The sequence below is a fragment of the Mus pahari genome, chromosome 20 (genome assembly GCF_900095145.1).
Source record: "Mus pahari chromosome 20, PAHARI_EIJ_v1.1, whole genome shotgun sequence".
Taxonomy (NCBI): Eukaryota; Metazoa; Chordata; class Mammalia; order Rodentia; family Muridae; genus Mus; species Mus pahari.
In genome coordinates this window covers 18,252,376-18,271,888 of record NC_034609.1, presented here as the reverse complement: position 1 = coordinate 18,271,888, position 19,513 = coordinate 18,252,376, and the positions used below count along the sequence as shown (strand labels likewise).

Here is a 19,513-nt window from a genome sequence, read left to right as displayed (position 1 = left end):
ATGTTTTTTTAAAGTACTGATTGCACTGAATAGTCATTACAAACAAACAAACAAACCCCCGAATGGACTAATAGGCCTGAGGAGATGGCTCCACTGTTAGAGTACTTATTCATCAGAACATATAAAAATGCTGAGCCTGGCACCTGAGTTTGTAATCCCAGCACTGGGGAAGTGTAGCAGGTCTATTCCTGGGTTTCACTGACCGTCCAGCCTAGTCCAGTCCGGAGCATCAGGCCAGGGGGAGACCCTGTCTCAAATACAGTGGGCAGAGTTCCTAAGGGTGCCACCTGAGATTCTCTTGTCTTCCTAGGCATCTCACACATACACATGTGCACCCAAACCCACACAGAATATAGGATATGCACACATGTTTATATATACATGAATAATTTTTAAAAACAGGACAATATATTAACAATATGGGTAATATTGAGAACTCACGTACTTTTTGTAAGCCTTCCATTTTTGAGGTTGATATGTTTGGGTTAAATGAAAAAGGATGACTTATGAGTGGCTTTCTGTTTTGTGTTCAGGTTACTGGAGACAATGTTCATTCCTTGGCCCTGTGTGACTTTGACGGTGATGGGAAGACAGAGGTGTGTGGCAAAGCAGCCGTGGGTGCTCTGTTCAGCTGAATAAGTTCCTTTTGACAGTGACATTATCTTCTCGTGGCTGTTTTAGATCTGAGCTCACAGGTCCTTGCCTCTGTATCCTCTCTCCCCTCTCTTCCCCACTTCTATGCCCACTTCTCTTCTCTCCTTGTTCATCTCTCCCCATCCGCTTCCTCCTCCCCCTCCTCTTCCCTGTCCTCCACTGCTCACTGTGTGCATCTTTGAGACAACGGGAGGAAGAGAAGACAAGGCTGACGGGACCTCAGTTCCACCTATAATCTTATAAACCACTTATGATGCTTTGGAGCATTAACTCATTTTCAATTTTGGCTGATAAAATGATTTCATTTGAAATTATTATGATAATTGTAGCTATATATTAATATAAGAAATTACCCTAGAAATCAGGTCTTTAAGAAGTTGGTATGTGTACTGTGTCTCCTGGGCCCTAGCTTAGCCTGCTTTCTTTTCTTTTCTTTTTTTTTTTTTTTAAAGATTTATTTATTTATTATATGTAAGTACACTGTAGCTGTCTTCAGACACTCCAGAAGAGGGCGTCAGACCTTGTTACGGTCCGGACCTTCAGAAGAGCAGTCGGGCGCTCCTACCCACTGAGCCATCTCACCAGCCCTTAGCCTGCTTTCTGTGGACACTGGGGTTGGGCTCTGAGAGGCAGGGTTTTGTGAGTGCACTATATTAGAAATACGGCCGACTATGTTTGTGTCTCCACAACTCCAGAATTTATTAAATAATAAGTGTACAGGGTGCCAAGGGTTTTTGTAGGCAGCAGTTTTCAGGTGACCGCGCTTTCCTTGTAGCCGACTGAGGCGAGCAGGCCTCTTTATTCCAGTTGTTCTTATTGGTATTAGCCTTAGATCACATAGAGACAGCACAGAGTAGCTGTATGTGTCTAGTACTGTAACATACATATGCTTACATAACTGCGCATGTATAGATGTAGGTTACAGTGTGGCTACAGAGGGCTAAAGGCCTGAGAGGCAGGGGAGCTATCAGCTTCGAACAGTCTCGGTCAGCCTCTGTGAGCTGGGGAGCTGGGGTCTGATGCAGCAGCTTCTGCCGCAGCAGCTGCTCCCACTGTGCTGCCGGCTTGCCTGTTGGTGGAGTCAGGCTGTGGAGTCAGAGAGCAGCTGCAGTGGAGGTTGTGGATGTGAAGGGCAGGACCAGGGCTTGGCTTCGGGGATGGGTGGGCAGATGGCAGTCTGAGTAGACCGCATTGATGTTGAGATGTCACTAAGCTAAAGACCCTCAAACAGTCAGGAGTGTGACAATTCAGAGGGCCACCGCCATGCACCATCCTGGTGCTAAGGGCCCACCTCTTTGTGGGGTCCAGGTGAGGGAGCTGCACCCTTTCTCCAGTCTAAGATAATATCCCACAGATAAGCCTGACTTTCCTGATATTACGGCGATACATCTTGTGCTCCCACAGCCATGTTTTACCCTGGGAAAACGGCAGCATTTTACTTCTAGAAAGAAGTCCTTTATCAGTCTGTGTTGCATGGGTGGGTGTTCCTGGGAAGTCTGCACATTCATGTGTTAGCAGGGTGTACTGTCTTTGAGGGCTTCCGTCACTCAGGGAAGGAACTTGTCCTGCTCTGTACTGCATAGAGCCACATTTTCTTGAGTGGCTACTTGTGGGCAGCAAGTAGTGTAGCAAAGTAGCAAAGTAGCAAAGAAATGTCTTCTTTTTCTTTTTTTATTTCATGAAACTGCTGTGTTTACACATTAGACTCTGATACTGTCATCTCCCTTTCCAGCTTCTTGTTGGATCTGAAGATTTTGACATTCGAGTGTTTAAAGAAGATGAGATTGTGGCAGAAATGACAGAGACAGAGGTAGGAAGTGCTGCTGCAGAGTGGTGACCTTAGGCCAGCAGAGAGAGCTCAGGGACCAAGTCACAGGCCATGGCGCAGAGTGGTGACGCTGGAGTAGATGGGTCAGCTTTGCACTCAGAGGCCCTAACTCTGCTGCTTAGCTTCAGAAGGGCTTTTAAATCTAAATACAGTTGTGGTAAAGAGGTTCTTGACTTTTCCCGGAGAGTCTGTGTCTATTCACTGAAGATTGAGAGGGCAGTGACAGACCCAGAAAACCATGCCACTCAAATTTGGCTTGGTGAGTTTAGCTGAGAATCTCACAGCTGTTCTGATTTTAAAATATCAGTGGCTGTGTGCTGACTGGAGGACTGCGTTCCTCAATACAGACATGCGGTTTTGCAAGGTTGCAGGTGAAGTTGAGTCTTACTGAGTAGCTGTCTCCTGTGGTTTTTTTTTTTTTTTTTTTTTTTGCAGATAGTCACCTCTCTGTGTCCCATGTATGGCAGTCGGTTTGGTTACGCCCTTTCCAATGGCACAGTTGGAGTTTATGACAAAACAGCCCGGTACTGGAGAATTAAAGTGAGTATAGCTTAGCCTCCCCTGGGTGGGGTGGGGTGGGGTGGGGTGGGGTATACTTCTGACACAGGGAGGCTCCTTTACTGATTATTGGAATTCTTTTTCAGTCCAAAAACCATGCCATGAGCATCCATGCTTTTGACATTAACTCTGATGGAGTGTGTGAACTGATAACGGGGTGGTCTAATGGGAAGGTAAGTTTACGTTAGGGAATGTCTGTGTAGCTCAAAGTAACATCTGTTTATGGTATTGGCTGCTCTACTCAGATATAAACCAGGGTCAGTCGTTCCTCATTATCTCTTCTTGTTGTAAGGCAGATGTGTCCTTTCTGCCTTGCAAACAATACTTGGGAGAAAATCTCCAAAGAGTCTTTCTCAGTCTCCTTTTGGAAGGCAAGAGAATCCTTCCATCGGATTGATTGTAGATGTGTAGGTGTAGACCAGTAAAACAATTAATCCAATATTCGTCTGTGTGAATAGCTCTTTTGTCGAGTTAACAGGAGGAATCATGGTAGGTTAACTGTTTCCCACCTGTAACTTCAGAGGAAATCCCTTTGGCTTTCTTTACTCTTTCAGCTTCAGGTCAGAATCTCTCAGTGTTTTGGCAAGTTAAGGCTGTCTTGTTAGTGTTGCATCTCTGTGGGCATAGTCTGTAGAAACTCCCTTCTCTGTCGATGTTGGCCTGCCCTTCGGGCTGCGCTCCTCCTCACCTTTGCCCGCACCTCGGCCTTCCTATGATGCTATCAAGCCCATGGTAAACAGTTGTTAGGTTGGCTCTGATTTGTCTGTTTGGTTTTGTCCTTGGCATGGGTATTACATGTCGTAAGAGAGGAATGTGTCATCATCACTTATTAAGAATTTCAAAGTTTATTCACTGACTATATATGTTCAGTTAGGCTGTGGTGACCAGCAACACAGCCTGGGTGCTTGCAACCTGTGGGAGTCTATTTCCCATTGGTCTGGGAGGCTGCTTCCTTACGGTGGCTGTCTTCTCACTGTGACCTCACATAGCAGGATAGGCCGAGGCATCTCCCAGGGTAGGGAATGTTTTAAAAAATATTATTTATTTTTCTGTTTTGAGGTATGGTCCTGTTATTGGCTCAGGAAACTGTATAACCCACACTTCCTTCCAACCCACCTCTCAGCTTCTAGGATGCTGGGTGTGCACCACCACACCTGGCTTTGGGAGCATCTTATACGAGCACTGATCCCACACGTGGGTACCTTCCAATGGCCCTGTGCTTGTGGTAGAGTTACAATGTACAGATTGCAGGGAGAGGCAGGCATTCAACTCCTAGCAGACCACATTCCTGGGGAACAGAAATTATTATAGTTGAGTCAAGAATTTGGAGTTACTACCCAGAGCCAGGCGTGGTGGTATATGCTTATAATTTCTGCATTTAAGGGGTAGAGGGAGGAAGATGTTGAATTCAAGGTCAGCCTGGACTACAGACTGTCTCACAGAGGCAAGGAAGAAGAGATCTTCAGCTGACTGGACCTACAGTTTTATAGTAAACGTTTTCAAACTGGGGATTTTTTTTATTACCTAACCTGTTCAAAAGTGTAGAGAAGTTAAGAAAGTCATGCAGTCATCCATACTTAACAGAAACAGTAAAGAAAAGGGACATGCACACACATGACTGTACATATATCCATGTGGAGTTACTAAGTAAATAAAGGGACATGCACACACCTGACTGTGCATGTCCCTGTGGAGTTACTAAGTAATGCTCCTACCCACTAGCTGTGTGGAAGACTGTTACTCGCTGGGTTGGAGGGCCATCTACTCCTTCCTTATTGGATAAGCCAAAGTGTAGAGTGTTCACAGAAATAAATTTACCATCCTGCTTGGTGAGCAAAGGAACAGTCGTTGTTTACCAGACATTGTGGAAGCTCAGTATGGAGCCACATCATGGGTTTCCCTGTGAAGAAACAGGTTCAGCTTGGCCTGAGTCACAGGGTAGGGTTAGTGTTTGAGAGCTCTGAGGAAGCCCAGACATTCAGTCTCCGTAGGCTCTGGTAGTCATAATCTTCATGTGGACAGGATGTTGTCATAAATAACATGGTTGTAATATTGAGTGGGATGTGCCCCAGAGAGGGGTGGGCTGGGGAGCCTGTGTATTCGGGTTGAAAAGATAAAGAGAGTGACTTGCATTGCCTGCCAGGCCAGTTTCTGTAGAGGGCCTTTGGGTAACACCTGTGCCCTTGCCTGCACAGTCATTCAAGGGAATGTCTTCCTGTATTGGTCTTGAGATGTCTTTGTAAGCGATCAGCCACCTGGTTATGGAAGAGCCCGAAGACAGCCAAGTAGTTTTTATGAGGAGATGATAAGGTCATTAGGAAAGGTTGTATAGTTGCTGTGCATGGCAGCACACACTTTTAATCCCTTCACTGGAAGGCAGAGAAGAGAGGCAGGAAGGTCTGTGTGAGCTCACTGCCAGCCTGATCTACTTTGAGAGTTCTAGGACAGTCAGGGCCATAGTAAAACTGTCTCAAAAGAAAAAGAAAGAAAAAGTTACTATATGGTAGAAGATTTGGATAATCGTTTAAATGTTAGGTAACGATACTTTACATGTGTATAAATCATAATAGTAATGTTTAAGAGACATTACATGCATTTATTTATGGGGAGTGGCAGGTGTGCCATGGTACACGTTTGGAGGTCAGAGGGCAGCTTGAAGGAGTCAGTTCACACCTACCAAGTGTCCTGAGGCTCAAACCTAGGCCATCAGACTAGTGCCTCCTACTGAGCCATTTTGCCCATCCATAAAGATGTAATTATAGCCGAGGCTTGCCTCAAACTCATTGTATGCCCTTAGCTGTTCTTGAACTTAAAACAGACCTCTTGCCTCAGCTTCTTGATTGCTGGAGTTAGACACACACACAGAAGTGTCAGAGCTGATGTCTATTGTATAGTCCTTTTTTTTTTTTTTTTTAAAGATTTATTTATTTCATTTATATGAGTATACTGTAGCTGTTTTCAGACACACCAGAAGAGGGCATTGGATCCCATTACAGATGGTTGTGAGCCACCATGTGGTTGCTGAGAATTGAACTCAGGACCTCTGGAAGAGCAAGCAGCAAGTGCTCTTAACCACTGAGCCATCTCCCCAGCTATATTGTATAGTTCTCTGTGTGTGTTTAAACCGCTTTACGGTGTTAACACTTTCAGGACTGTAAGCCCTGTGAGCTGTGGGCACTGTTCTTACTCTTGTTCTAGTTATTGATCTTCCTATGAAACCAGAATAGAAAGTTAAAAAACTAGGAACGCATAGTGGTATGTGCAGGATGGATTCCTGGACAGATGGGCACTGGCGCACATTCCTGTGATCACATGCTGGGTGCTTTATGGGCATCTCTCAGCAAACCTAGGTTTTCACAAGGGACACTGTGGCAGGGAGGGACAGCGTCTGCTGGAAAGGAGGGAAGGACATCTATTTCAAGGACCTTTAGATCCCCATGGCCCCACAGCCACAGGCTTCATGATGCACTCTTGAAAAGAAACTAATTATGTGTGAACATGCCTGTATGCAAGTGTTCTTCTGTGTGTGTGTGTATCTGAATGACAAGGCCTTATGTAGCCCAGGCCGGCCTCAAACATAATATGTAGCTGAGGATGACCCTGCACCAGTCCTCCCAAGTGCTAGGATTATAGGTGTGTGTCACTACACCTAGCTGGATTGAAGTAGCTTTTTTGTTTTTGAATCAGGGTCTATATAGCTCTTGCTGTCCTGGAACTCTTTATATAGACTAGGGTAGCCTCAACTCAGAGAGATCCTCCTGCCTCTGGAGAGCTAGGATTAAAGCATGTGCCATTTCACCTGGCTTTGGACTAATAACTTTAAAAAATTTTTTTTTATTTTATGTGCATTGGTTTTGCCTGCATGTATTTCTGTGGGAGGGTGTCATATCTCCTGGAACTGGAGTTACAGACAAGTGTGAGCTTCCATGTGGGTGCTGGGAATTGAATCTGGAAGAGCAGCCAGTGTTCTTAACAGTGTTCCAGCCCCATGGAGAGATGTAACCTTTAAAGCTAATGTTTATCTTAAAGCTTTTTTTTTTTTTTTTTTTTTTTTTGTTTTGAGACAGGGTTTCTCTGTGTAGTCCTGGCTGTCCTGGAATTCACTCTGTGGACCAGGCTAGCCTCGAACTCAGAAATCCGCCTGCCTCTGCCTCCCAAGTGCTGGGATTAAAGGCGTGCGCCACCACGCCCGGCTTATTTTAAAGCTTTTGTTGCCGTTGTTTTTAAACTATGGTGTAAGTGACTTTTATGCTGTGGCTTCATTTTCAGGTTGATGCTCGCAGTGACCGGACTGGAGAGGTCATATTTAAAGACAACTTTTCTTCTGCTGTTGCTGGTGTGGTAGAGGGAGATTACCGGATGGATGGCCACGTACAGTTAATCTGCTGCTCAGTGGATGGGGAAAGTAAATTGAGATAAGAAACACCCTTGAAAAATCAAAATTTCAATTTGATCAGGTTAAAAATGCCTGAAAATGAATTCTGCAGTATTTTATTAAGCTTTTCTAACAAATTCACCTTAATTAAGAAGATGAAGATATAGAGTTTTGGTTTATCTGGGCAGGGCATTGATGGTCTGAAGTAGAAATGGCTGGCTATGCTTAGGGTCTTGACTTCTCTTCAGTCCGAGGCTACCTGCCAGGCACAGCTGAGATGAAGGGGAACCTCCTGGACACAAGTGTGGAGCAGGACCTGATCCGAGAGCTGAGCCAGAAAAAGCAGAACCTGTTGCTAGAACTTCGCAACTATGAGGAGAGCACCAAGGTTTGATCTTGTCCTAGAGTCTAAAATGTTGGGGCCAGCCAGGATGCTCTGCAGGTGTGGGGCAGTGTCGGAGTGGCTGGGCCCTCCCAACTACCCACAGAAATGCAGATTCTTTCTGCTTTTTGGTCACTGCTAGAATGAAGAGCGGTGAAAGTGGGACTTGGTGGTAGTAGCTAGTGTCACCCCAGGGCATGTCAGAGGCGGGCATGAAAGCTGGGCGTGGTGGTATACAATGTCACCCCAGTACTCAGGGGCTAAGAGGAGTCTCCTGAGTTCTAGCCAGACCTCATCTCAGAAAAAGGAGAGAGAAGTGCTGGAGAGATGGCCTAGCAGTTAGGAGTATATACTGAGCTTGTAGAGGCCACATATTTGGATCCTAGCACCCACCGGCGGCTCACGGTGACCTTAGGAGATTCTATACACTCTCTGGTCTCACCAGGCATCTCACACACACATGCACAACCCTCCTCTGCCCCACACATACTCAGCTAAGTAAAAATAAGTATAAAATGTTTTTAAAAGGAGAGAGAGAGATGAGAAAAAGATAGACAGAAGGACAGACAGACACCAGCATTTGTAAGGGGTATGAAGAGGTATGGAGGAACACAGATGGAGACAGGAGGGGGTATTGCTCACAGGATCAGATACAACAAGGAAGCACAAACAAGGTACGTGGGACTCAAGAGTTGTAAAGATCGGCGTAGTAAGAGGGGCGGCAGTTTGTCCTGTCCTGAAGCTGCACAGCTGTATTAACGTGGACTTAGTTGACTGAGTGACTAAGTTAAAGTTAGGAGGTGTCTTACAGGCAGAACTGAGCAGTCCCCTGAACGAGGCTGATGGGCAGAAAGGCATAATTCCAGCCAATACCAAGCTCCACACAGCGCTCTCAGTCAATATGGGGAACAATGTACAAGATGCGCATGCGGAATTAGGCATTTCCACTTCCAATGGTAAGATACTCCGTACAGCTGGTACTGGTAGGCGCCTGTGCTGTCTTGCAGTAGTCCTAAAATGTTGTTTTCCTTCCTACAGATACTATCATCCGAGCAGTACTAATTTTTGCAGAGGGAATTTTTGTGGGTGAAAGCCATGTGGTCCACCCCAGCATTCACAACCTTTCCAGCTCCCTCCGGATACCAATTACACCTCCCAAAGATGTCCCTGTGGATCTGCACTTGAAAACCTTCGTGGGTTACAGAAGCAGGTGACGCTTTCTGTCCCAGGTCATTTCCATAGAGATGGGTTTGCTATTACCATTGCCCTCAGTCAGACCAGGGCAGCCACTGAACTGAAGGGTCTGCTTGCTAGTCAGGATTTTCCCATGACCTTTTATTTCCTTAATTTAAATTCCCTCCAAAGAAAATAGAGCCATGTAAGTTTAAGGTGGTTGTTTTCAATTTTTAATCAGGCCATCTTAGGGACACAAAAGCCGTTAACAATATGTTTGAGTTTTCGGTGAGGCTCCGTGGTAAGATTTACACTTAGCATACTGGAGGTCCTGACTTTGAACCTGAGAACACAGTGAAGGAACAATTGGGTAACTATTTAGATATAGTCGCTCACTGACACTCTAAGTAGGAGGCATGTGGATGAGGTGCAGTATTGGAGCTGGTGGAAGACCCCACTACACTTGTTGAGGAGAAAGGCCTCTTCCAGCTGGGCGTGCCGGTGCAGGCCTGTGATCCCACCAGTCAGGCTGAGGCCGGGCGATCAGAAGGTCCAGGCCAGTCTGGACTACAAGACAGCTGAAGGCCTCACTGAGCAACTTAGCGAAACCCTGTTTTTGTTTTTTTGTTTTGTTTGTTTGTTTGTTTTGTTTTTGTTTTGTTTTGTTTTTCAAGACAGGGTTTCTCTGTGTAACCCTGGCTGTACTGGAACTCACTCTGTAGACCAGGCTGGCCTCGAACTCAGAAATCTGCCTGCCTCTGCCTCCCAAGTGCTGGGATTAAAGGCATGCGCCACCACTGCCCAGTGATACCCTGTTTTGTAAAAACAACAAAATCTTCTGATCACTAAAAATCAAAGGTTTTTTTTTCTCTTCTTTCAGGGCGTTATAAAGCCCTGGTGGTGAGTGTGTGTCTATGTGGACAGCGGACTTTATTTCCAGATCTCAACTCTCTCTATTGCTTCAGAACTTTAACCCTCAAGCTCCCCTCTGTCTTCAGTGTAACCCATAGACATCTGTTGGTGCTGATGCAGTAATGAGGTTTTATTTCCCTGGGCCCACACTGTGAAATAGCATTGTACTGAGCCCAGCAAGGTAGTGCATGGAATCTTGGGAGACAGAGGCAAGAGGACCAGGAGTTCAAGGCCAACCTGGGCTACAGGAGACCCTGTCCTAAAAAGTAGGGTGTGGGGAGTGCAGACGAACACTATACCAAACACTCCTCTGTGTTCATTGCTTGGATGTAGCACCCAGTTCCATGTGTTTGAACTGACAAGACAGCTGCCCCGATTCACCATGTATGCACTGACAAGCCCAGATGCAGCTAGCGAGCCTGTCAGCTACGTGAACTTCAGTGTTGCTGAGCGCACACAGAGGGTGAGTCATGTGTTCTTTGCTCTCAGTTTATAGTTTGCACCTGAGAATCTATGTCATGCTGGTAGCAAGAAATTTTAAGAACTATGTAGTATGGAGTTTGCTTAGGAACTTTGAAGCTTTGCTTAATTTCTTGTTAATGCATACATGTGTGGTCTGTGTTTGTTTATGGTTGTATGTGTACATGCCATGGCATGAGTGTGAGGGTCACAGGACAATGTTTGGTAGTCGGGTCTCTCTTCCTCTGTGACATGGTTTGCTGACTGAGTCATCTTGCTGGCTGTGGTTAGTAACTTACAGTTTTAGGCGTGGTGGGAGTAGGCCTGTCTGCAATTCCAGAACTTCAGAGGCAAGAGGGTCATGAGTTTGAGAATAGCCTGGGTTACGTCAGAAATTCCAGGATAGCCTGGGCTACATAAATGAGATACTATCTTACAAAACCAAAATAAAGCAGAACTCAAAATTTGCTGAAAATTTTCTTCTCTGAACTTTGAAAAACACACACACACACACACACACACACACTTTCCTAAGTAATCCTTAGTTACAATTGAATTCTTACTATTCTTAATTCTCTTCTTTCTTTTGTTATGATATTAATATAGTTGTGTCTTAGTGTTTCAAGAGAAGGGATATGGAGATGTTTAGGGTAGCAGCATTCATTTATATTCCCAGTTCCTTGCAAGATGAAGGCAGAAAGATCACTTGAACCCAGGAATTCCTGACCAGCTTTGACTGCATAGTGAAAAGTCTCGGGGGGAAGATAGAAAAGGTAGGATCTGGAGGTGGGGGCATTTTTGTTTTTTAGCTCAAGTGCTACCTTAATTAAATTTCTAATGATTTTGAGAAGTGCCCATCTATTGGGAGGGCAGCATTGCCTCCTTCATAAGGAGCCCTGGGAGATTCCATGACTGTTGTAAAATGCTTTTTATAGCTTAATACCCATGGGAATGGACTATACCTTTGGTTGAGCTTCAGAACTCTTCTTTTCTTTTTTTTTAAAAGATTTATTTATTTATTATATGTAAGTACACTGAAGCTGTCTTCAGACACTCCAGAAGAGGGAGTCAAATCTCGTGGATGGTTGTGAGCCACCATGTGGTTGCTGGGATTTGAACTCAGGACCTTTGGAAGAGCAGTCGGGTGCTCTTAACCACTGAGCCATCTCACCAGCCCCAGAACTCTTCTTTTCTTATTAATCCACTTCTTGCTTGACTTCTCTGTTAAACCCTGAGCCCTACTTTCCCCATACTTCCAGGGAGGTTCAGGAAGAGGCACATGAGACATGGGAAAGACCCGTTGGGAGCTGGGGGTAGAGACAGCTGCTTCTCACGTCAAAGATGATGAGAAAGGCCACAGGTGATTCTAGATAGCCCATAGGTGATGCTTTCTTAGAAGCTGGATTATAAACCACTGTAAAGTATTAGCATCAAAACTGCAGGTGACCTGCATCTGAGTATGTACATCTATACTTCAGTAAAAAAAAAAAAATGACATGGTAGTGGATCAGCCCTATGCAGACAGTCCTGTCCATGTACAGAAAAGCTGTTAGATAAACAAATAGCACCCCCTTCAGTCCTTTGTGCATCACACGTAAGATGATGTCTAAATAGGAAGGACTTGTGCCTGCTCGGGCACCCGTGGTAACTGTGAGTGTTGCTGAAGACCAGAAAGGAGGGAAAGGGGAGTGTGACTCGCGTGCACTTGTCTGTGTATGTGTGTGTATGTGGGGGGCTGGCGGGGTATAATGTCTTTTAAAAAAACAAGTAGTAAAACTAGAGAAAGGATTCTTTCACAATGACAGTACTTTAAAAACTGAAGCACTCTTCATTCTATTATTTTTAAGATGGTCACGTGGCTCAACCAGAACTTTCTGTTGCCGGAAGACAGTAATGTTCAGAATTCCCCGTTTCATGTCTGTTTCACATCCTTACGCAATGGTGGCCAGCTCTACATAAAAATGAAACAAAGTGGTGAGGTGATGTATGACATATGACATCTGACACTGTGGGCATAGGGTTCTACCTACCATGCTGTTTGACCATTCACGTGCAAAGTACAACTCAAGCTGTCAAATCACAGAAGCGAGTGTCCCATCCCAGTGTGTTCGTGTCACAGTCGACACTGGGGTCACTCTGGAACAGCAGTGCTGTGCCTTGTTCTTGGCTTTTATTCCTTCCTTCTATAATTTGAGGACAGCTGGTATCTTAGTGTCATTTCCTGTGACCATGATAAAGTACCCTGCAGAAACAGTGGAGAGGAGACAGTATGTCCGTTTGTCACAGTTGTAGCCTTAGACCGTGATGGTGGAGAGGTCGAGGTGGCAGCAGCTGCTCACGTTTCCTTGCACAGTCAAGGAGCAGAGAGGAAGAATTAAGGCATGTGCCGCTTGCTCTCTGCTGCCTCGGTCCAGGCCCCAGCCCACGAGATGGTTGGTGCTGCCCATCAGGGTCCTGTTTTCCCACCTCAGTTTACCCAACTAAGAAAATCCCCTCTCAGGCATGCCTACGACCCACCAATCCAGACCAGTAAACTTCCATTATGGTTGATTCTGGATTGGGTCAAGTTGACAAGTAAAAATAACCATGAGGAGCAAACTGTGGTGGCACACAGGAGGCAGCAGCAGGCAGATCTCTGGGTTCAAGCCTGGGCTATGTACCTTTTTCTCTTAAAAACAAAACAAAATACATAAGTAAAAGTGAAAATCATAATAATCAAAAGATCATGATGGTTGGGAGTCCAGAGGGCCCTGCTCTGTAAGCCTGGAGAATGATCTGCTGTAGCCACGATGGCCATGGTTTTTATTTTGAGTGAGTACGTTTATGAAGTCTGCAGCAAGCTAAAATAAAAGTCAGTGTCAGGAGAGAGAGCAGCAGCCACTGGAGAACAGAATGACACTGAACAGGACTTTACAGCGTCCAGCAGAGATAGCTGGGGTAGCCGGACAGAGAACAGAACTAGGTACACACCGTCCAGCAGACTGGGGAAAACTGAGGCAGACAGTTGGAGTTCCTGATTGAGCTTTCCACCCATGGTGGAGCTGCTCACTGGGCAGTTACGGCTTCCCATTCCCACTGCGGCCATTTTGGTATCAGGACACAGGAAAGCATCAGGAGTCACTGTTCAGCTGTTTTCAGGGACACCATGGGCTTGCTCTTGGCTGCTTTTCTTTTCTCCTGGTTGCAAAGCCACGTGCAGTGGCATGACCCATAGTCCCAGCGACTTGGGAGGTTAGGTTTGAATGACACTTGGCACAAAATCATTTTAATTGTTTGACTAATCTTTCATTTAGCTTATAAGGTCACAGGAGTGACCTTTAGCCACCTGCAAGCAATAAGGACTATGGTTTACATTTTCCTGAAAGCAGCCTGACCTCACAGTGTACACAACCATGCTCTCAAGCATTGTGTGGAGCATGGAGACAGTAAGGTGCTGACTCTCATCCATCCATGAGGATGCTAAACTTGCCCATTTCCCCTGGGTAGATCACTGTGAATACTGACGATATTGATCTTGCTGGTGACATCATCCAGTCGATCGCGTCCTTTTTCGCTATTGAAGACCTTCAGGTAGAAGCAGATTTCCCTGTCTACTTCGAGGAACTACGAAAAGTGCTGGTGAAGGTAAGCCACGGTAGCCTCAGAGCTGGAAATAGTCTCCTATAAGGTGAGTGAAGATATGCATGTGTATGTGCCATGTGATAATCATGTTCTAAAGAATTTTGTGAAAATGTAGATGAGCCTTGGTATGTGAGTTCCTTAGAGGACTTGTGTAAAGGTGAAGCCACCTTTTTATCCCTTGCTTCTCCTGGTTCCAGAGGATGCTCTTTCATGCACACACCACACTGAGACTTTCTGTTTATCTAATCTGAAGCATCCATGTTGCTCAGTCATCCAAGTTGCGTCTCACTCTTGTGAGGCTTTGTTACTATGAGTGCTCTTGGTCTCCAGGTGGATGAGTATCATTCGGTGCATCAAAAGCTCAGCGCCGACATGGCTGATAATTCTAACCTCATCCGAAGTTTGCTGGTCAGAGCAGAGGATGCTCGTCTGATGAGGGACATGTGAGTATTTACCAGAGCTGGCATAAGTGATCGTTAAAGAGTAGGAACCAAATGTATTCAGTTACCTTGGAAAATAAGTTGGCATTATCAGTGAAGCTGAAAATGTATTCTGTGACCCAGCAGTTTGCTTTTAGTTTAAGGCTTAGAGAAACTTGTGCTCATTTTATATATTTACACAACACTCATAAAGGCATTGGGTATAAAATTCCTGTAGTTGTCTGCTTCCCATTGCTACAACAAAATGCCAAAGACTGAATAATGTATAAAAAAGAATTGTCTATTTAGTTTTTGGAAGTTCAAAGTCCAAATAATGTTGGCCTAGTTCTGGTGAGGGCCTTCCCAATGGCATTGCCCAGTGGTGGTGGTGGTAGGGCATCACGGCAGGAGCACACACAAGAGCAAGAGCAAGAAATTGCATAGCAGTACAGGAAGCCAGGCAGACTCACCTTTCTTTTACAGCAGTTCTCTTGAGAAGACTAACTAGGATCCAATGAGATCTATCTTAATCCCTTCCAAAGGCCGCACCCTTAATGACCTTGGACTATACTGTTTAAAAGGTCCTACTACTTAATATTAACACGCCAAGGGCCTTTGCAGGGCACACTTAAACCATATCAAAATCATAGCAAGTCCCCAGATGGAAACCCAAACTAACACCAACAGTGTGACGGATGTATTATGAGATCCATCAATAGGGCAGTGAGTCGTGGATGGCCACAACATGAAGGACACCGAGAAAGCTTACAAACACATCACAGACTGAAAGAGTACTCAACGTCCATGTACAGACTGCTTCCACTTATTTAGTTGGAAGAGTGACAAAACTGTCTGGTTTGTGAAGTGTACACTGGTTGAGGGGTCTCTGCCAGCAGAGAAGCAAACTGTGAGAATAATGGACATCCAGGGCAGTGACCGCATCAACCTGGACGAGGCAGTTCATTGTCAGTATATTTAAAACATAGTACAATTTGGGAAAAGGCTTCCAGTCAGTCCAATTCCAGGTGCACAATAAGGTTAAGTTGTGACCACATAGAAACTCCTTTACAAAGTGCATGTGACCATGAGGGTGGGTTCTATATTTGAAAGGCCTAGAATCTAGTGTGGTCTCTGACCAATAGATATCATAGAGGTCAGCAGGTCATAATATACATGTGACATATACATGTGATGGGTAACGATCTAGGGAGGGCAGAGTCGGGGATAATAATCCTGGGGAATTTGGGGGAGGTCTGCCTCTATAGTAGAAGGTGGGGGAGGTCTGCCTCTATAGTAAAAGGTGGGGGAGGTCTGCCTCTATAGTAAAAGGTGGGAGAGGTCTGCCTCTATAGTAAAAGGTAGGGGAGGTCTGCCTCCACAGACAGCAAAAAGGTCACCAAGTCATTAACAAAATCCACCCTCAGCTTTCTGGATTGAGGAAACTCCCTTGCCTGGTTAACTTTCATGGTTCTCTTAGTGCTTCTCTTTGAGTACAGGGTCTTCTGTGCCCCTAACAGCTCCCTACTTTCCCCTCTCCCCAGCCCCTGTCAGAAACCATTCTACTTGTTGACTATTGATTTTGGCAGATTTATAGATTCCCCATAGAAATGGCATCATGTAGCATTTTATTTGTCTCTTGGGAACTGGCTTCTTTCATTTACCATAGATTCTCAAACAGTTCAACCAGGCTGCTGCACATTACAGAATGCCCTTCTATCTGAAGGCTGAGTAGTTCATTGCCTACTAAGCTGTTTCTCTTTTATGTGTCCAGGGGCTTCCTCATGTGTGTGTGTGTGTGTGTGTGTGTGTGTGTGTGTGTGTGTGTGTGTGTGAGCTTTGTGAACAGTGCTGCAGTACACATACAGTGCTAGTCTTTCTAAGACCCTGATTTCAGTTCTTGTGGTCAGTAAGCCAGAGTAGGCTGCTGGATCATACTATATTTCTGTTTTAGTATAGTTTTGTGAGGCTAGCCTCAAACTCATAGTCCTCCTGCCTCAGACCTCCTGTGTGTGGCTAAAGACAAATTCTGGAGCAAAAGTAACACTAGTTTTGTTGCCATTATGTTAAATTTGTTAATTGTGGATGAAGTGACATTAACATGGTGCCATGTTAGCCAAGAGTGCATGGTGGACGGCTTCAGACTTGCTCCAGTACTGTCTGCTTCTCAGCAGTGCTGTGAGGCTTCCTTCATCTGGGTACCAGCCACTTCAAGGGCTTATTTTTGTCCAGTCTTTTTTTTTTGGGGGGGGAGGGTTCTCTGTGTAGCCCTGGCTGTCCTGGAACTCACTCTGCAGACCAGGCTGGCCTTGAACTCAGAAATCCACCTGCCTCTGCCTCCCGAGTGCTGGGATTAAAGGCGTGCATCGTCACTGCCTGGCTGAACCAGATATTTCCTTTGGTTTGGGGATATAGGGTTTTTATGTGTAGTCCTGGCTGTCCCAGGACTTGCTCTGTAGACCAAGCCGGCCTCAAACTCAAGAGATCTGCCCACCTGTCTCCCAAGTGCTGGAATTAAAGGTGTACGCCACCACGCCCGGCTTTGTCCAGTCTTTAAAAACTGTTCTTGTGCCAGGTTGGGGTGGCACATACCTTTGATCCCAGCATTTGGGAAGCAGAGGCAGGAGGATCTCTGTGAGTTCCAGGACAGCTAAGCTTAAAAAGAGAAACCCTGTCTCAAAAAATAAACAAAACACCCCAAAGAACAAAACAACAGCAAAAACTGATGCAACTGTTGTCTCTGAGGCTTACTGCCTCCATCTGCTAACCTAGGCCTAGTTCTGGAAGCTTCTAGCTTCCATACAATCTTAACTAGGCCTAGAATGTTTTCATCCTCTGAGACTTACTGCTGAATGAGCTCACTCTTTCTAGCTCTTTCTGATTTTTTTTTTTTAATTTATCTTATGTACTCTGTAGCTGTATGCTATACATTGTAGCTGTCTTTGGACACAGTAGAAGAGGGCATCAGTTATCATTACAGATGGTTGTGAGCCACCATGTGGTTGCTGGGATTTGAACTCAGGACCACTGGAAGAGCAGTCAGTGCTCTTAACCTCTGAGCAATCTCTCCAGCCCGTCCCTAACCCTTCATGTTCTTCTCAGATTCATTTGGACTTCCCATGCAGACATACAATTGTGAATATTTTTTATTTGTGTAAATATAGTTGATATAAAGCTTGTAATATAGAAAACAGTTTTCAGAACTTCCCTGACGTGTTGCTGCTGCTACAATCAAGATGTGGAATGTTGATTCCTTTGGACCTCTGTGTCACTACCTCCTCATCTCCAGGGACCATCCCTTCATAACCTTTGCCCAATATCATCATGCCACATATAAGCTTTTAAGCTGGCCTCTTTTTTCTTTTCTTTTCATTCTTTTCTTTTTTTTTGTTTTTGTTTTTTGTTTTTTTGTTTTTTGTTTTTTTCGAGACAGGGTTTCTCTGTGTAGCCCTGCCTGGCCGTCCTGGAGCTCACTTTGTAGACCAGGCTGGCCTCGAACTCAAATCCGCCTGCCTTTGCCTCCCGAATGCTGGGATCAAATGCATGCGCCACCACGCCCGGCTGGCCTTTTTTCTCTTATCATCATGCCTTTGAAATTTATCCATGCTGTTGTATGGGTCAGGTTTTTTGTTTCCCCCTTCTTTATTGCTGAATAGCATGCCACACAGAGAGGGTCAGTTTACCCCTTCACCAGCTGGTGGGTGGGTATCTGTGTTCCCAGATTTTGGTGGTTATATTTTTATAATGGGTTTTGTAGACATGAATTTTTACTTCTCTTGGGATTATGTAGTAAAGATGTAGCAATATAGAAGGTTTTTTTTTTTTTCTTTTCCTTAAAAGTATAGAGAAAGCTAAAGCTGCCTATGTATTAAGAAATTGCCAGGGTTTCAGAGAAACTACCATTTTGTATTCAGCACGGCATGAGCTCAGCAGTTTTACTTAAATAATTTTCATTGTTGTTTAGTAATATTTTTGTTGTTTTTAAAATTTTCTTTTGCATTCATTTCATTTGCTTTGTATGGGCAGAGGCATGAGTGCATGTGTGTGTAGAGGTCAGAGGACAGTTTCTATCATGTGGGTTCTGGGGGTTGAACTCACGTTATCAGGCTTGGTAGCAAGCCCCCTTATCCACTGAGCCATCTTACTGGCCCATGCTTCATTAAAGCTTGTAAGATATGAAGCAGAGTCTGTTCTCTAGAACTCTTTTACTAGTAGGCCTTTCTACTTAACGAATTACTGATTTGAAACTTGATAGAAAGAACAGCCACTGCCTCGCTGTCTTTTCCCTACAGACCAGTCCAGAGCTTAAGTTTCTAAATCTAAGCAAATCATGGACCAATTACTCAAAAAGCTCACTTGTTTTCTATTTATCTGGGGAAAAGAGAGGAAACTTTTGGATGTTTCCAAAGCAAACCTCAGTAATTAGTCTGCAGTTTGTAAAACACATTCCTGAATCTCCCTCCTTCTCTCCCTCCCTGCCTTCATCCCTCCCTCCCTCCCTCCCTCCCTCCCTCCCTCCCGTTCTTTTGAGCCCAGGCTTTCACTGGTGGCCCAGGCTGGCTTTGAACTGTGTGCCATCATGCTTGGCTATTCTCTTTTTCAATGAGTCAGAAGCCTGTTGTGTTGATGCCAGGCTTCTATTGATTTATGCAGGAAAACAATGAAGAATCGTTATATGGAGCTCTATGACCTTAACAAAGATTTGCTGAATGGATACAAGATTCGCTGTAACAACCACACAGAACTGCTAGGAAACCTGAAGGCTGTGAATCAAGCAATCCAAAGAGCAGGCCGGCTTCGAGGTAAGTCTTTCTCTGGTACCTGATTTGTCTGTGGTATTGTGAAAACATGAGGGTCATGGAAGATTGTGGATACATTATAAAACTCACACTGAAGCCCAAAGCAGCCTTCCTTCAATACTCCAGAGCTGGCCCTGGCTTCTACTACTCAATCCAGGATTTTAGTTTTCTCCAGATAGATTTTTTTTTTTTTTTTTTAAAGAAATAAAGCCTTGCAGGGCATGGTGGCATATACCTATTTTATGTTTTGGTTTTTTGAAACAAGTGCTGGGATTAAAGGTGTGCGCCACCATGTCCGGCAGTGACATACACCTTTAATCCCAGCATTTGAGAGGT

The 19,513-nt window shown here is 44.9% G+C and overlaps 1 protein-coding gene across 1 annotated transcript in view; it reads left to right on the top strand.

The window, feature by feature from the left end:
• Bbs2 (Bardet-Biedl syndrome 2) overlaps positions 1-19,513 on the top strand; it is a 35,764-nt gene that overhangs the window by 13,503 nt on the left and 2,748 nt on the right. Inside the window, exons 4-16 of the mRNA XM_021220354.1 lie at positions 534-596; positions 2,387-2,464; positions 2,918-3,022; positions 3,127-3,213; positions 7,310-7,445; positions 7,664-7,803; positions 8,609-8,753; positions 8,836-9,007; positions 10,216-10,345; positions 12,189-12,320; positions 13,828-13,965; positions 14,293-14,405; positions 19,032-19,180. Coding sequence (XP_021076013.1) covers positions 534-596; positions 2,387-2,464; positions 2,918-3,022; positions 3,127-3,213; positions 7,310-7,445; positions 7,664-7,803; positions 8,609-8,753; positions 8,836-9,007; positions 10,216-10,345; positions 12,189-12,320; positions 13,828-13,965; positions 14,293-14,405; positions 19,032-19,180 — 1,588 coding nt within the window. The remainder of the gene's footprint in view (positions 1-533; positions 597-2,386; positions 2,465-2,917; positions 3,023-3,126; positions 3,214-7,309; positions 7,446-7,663; positions 7,804-8,608; positions 8,754-8,835; positions 9,008-10,215; positions 10,346-12,188; positions 12,321-13,827; positions 13,966-14,292; positions 14,406-19,031; positions 19,181-19,513) is intronic.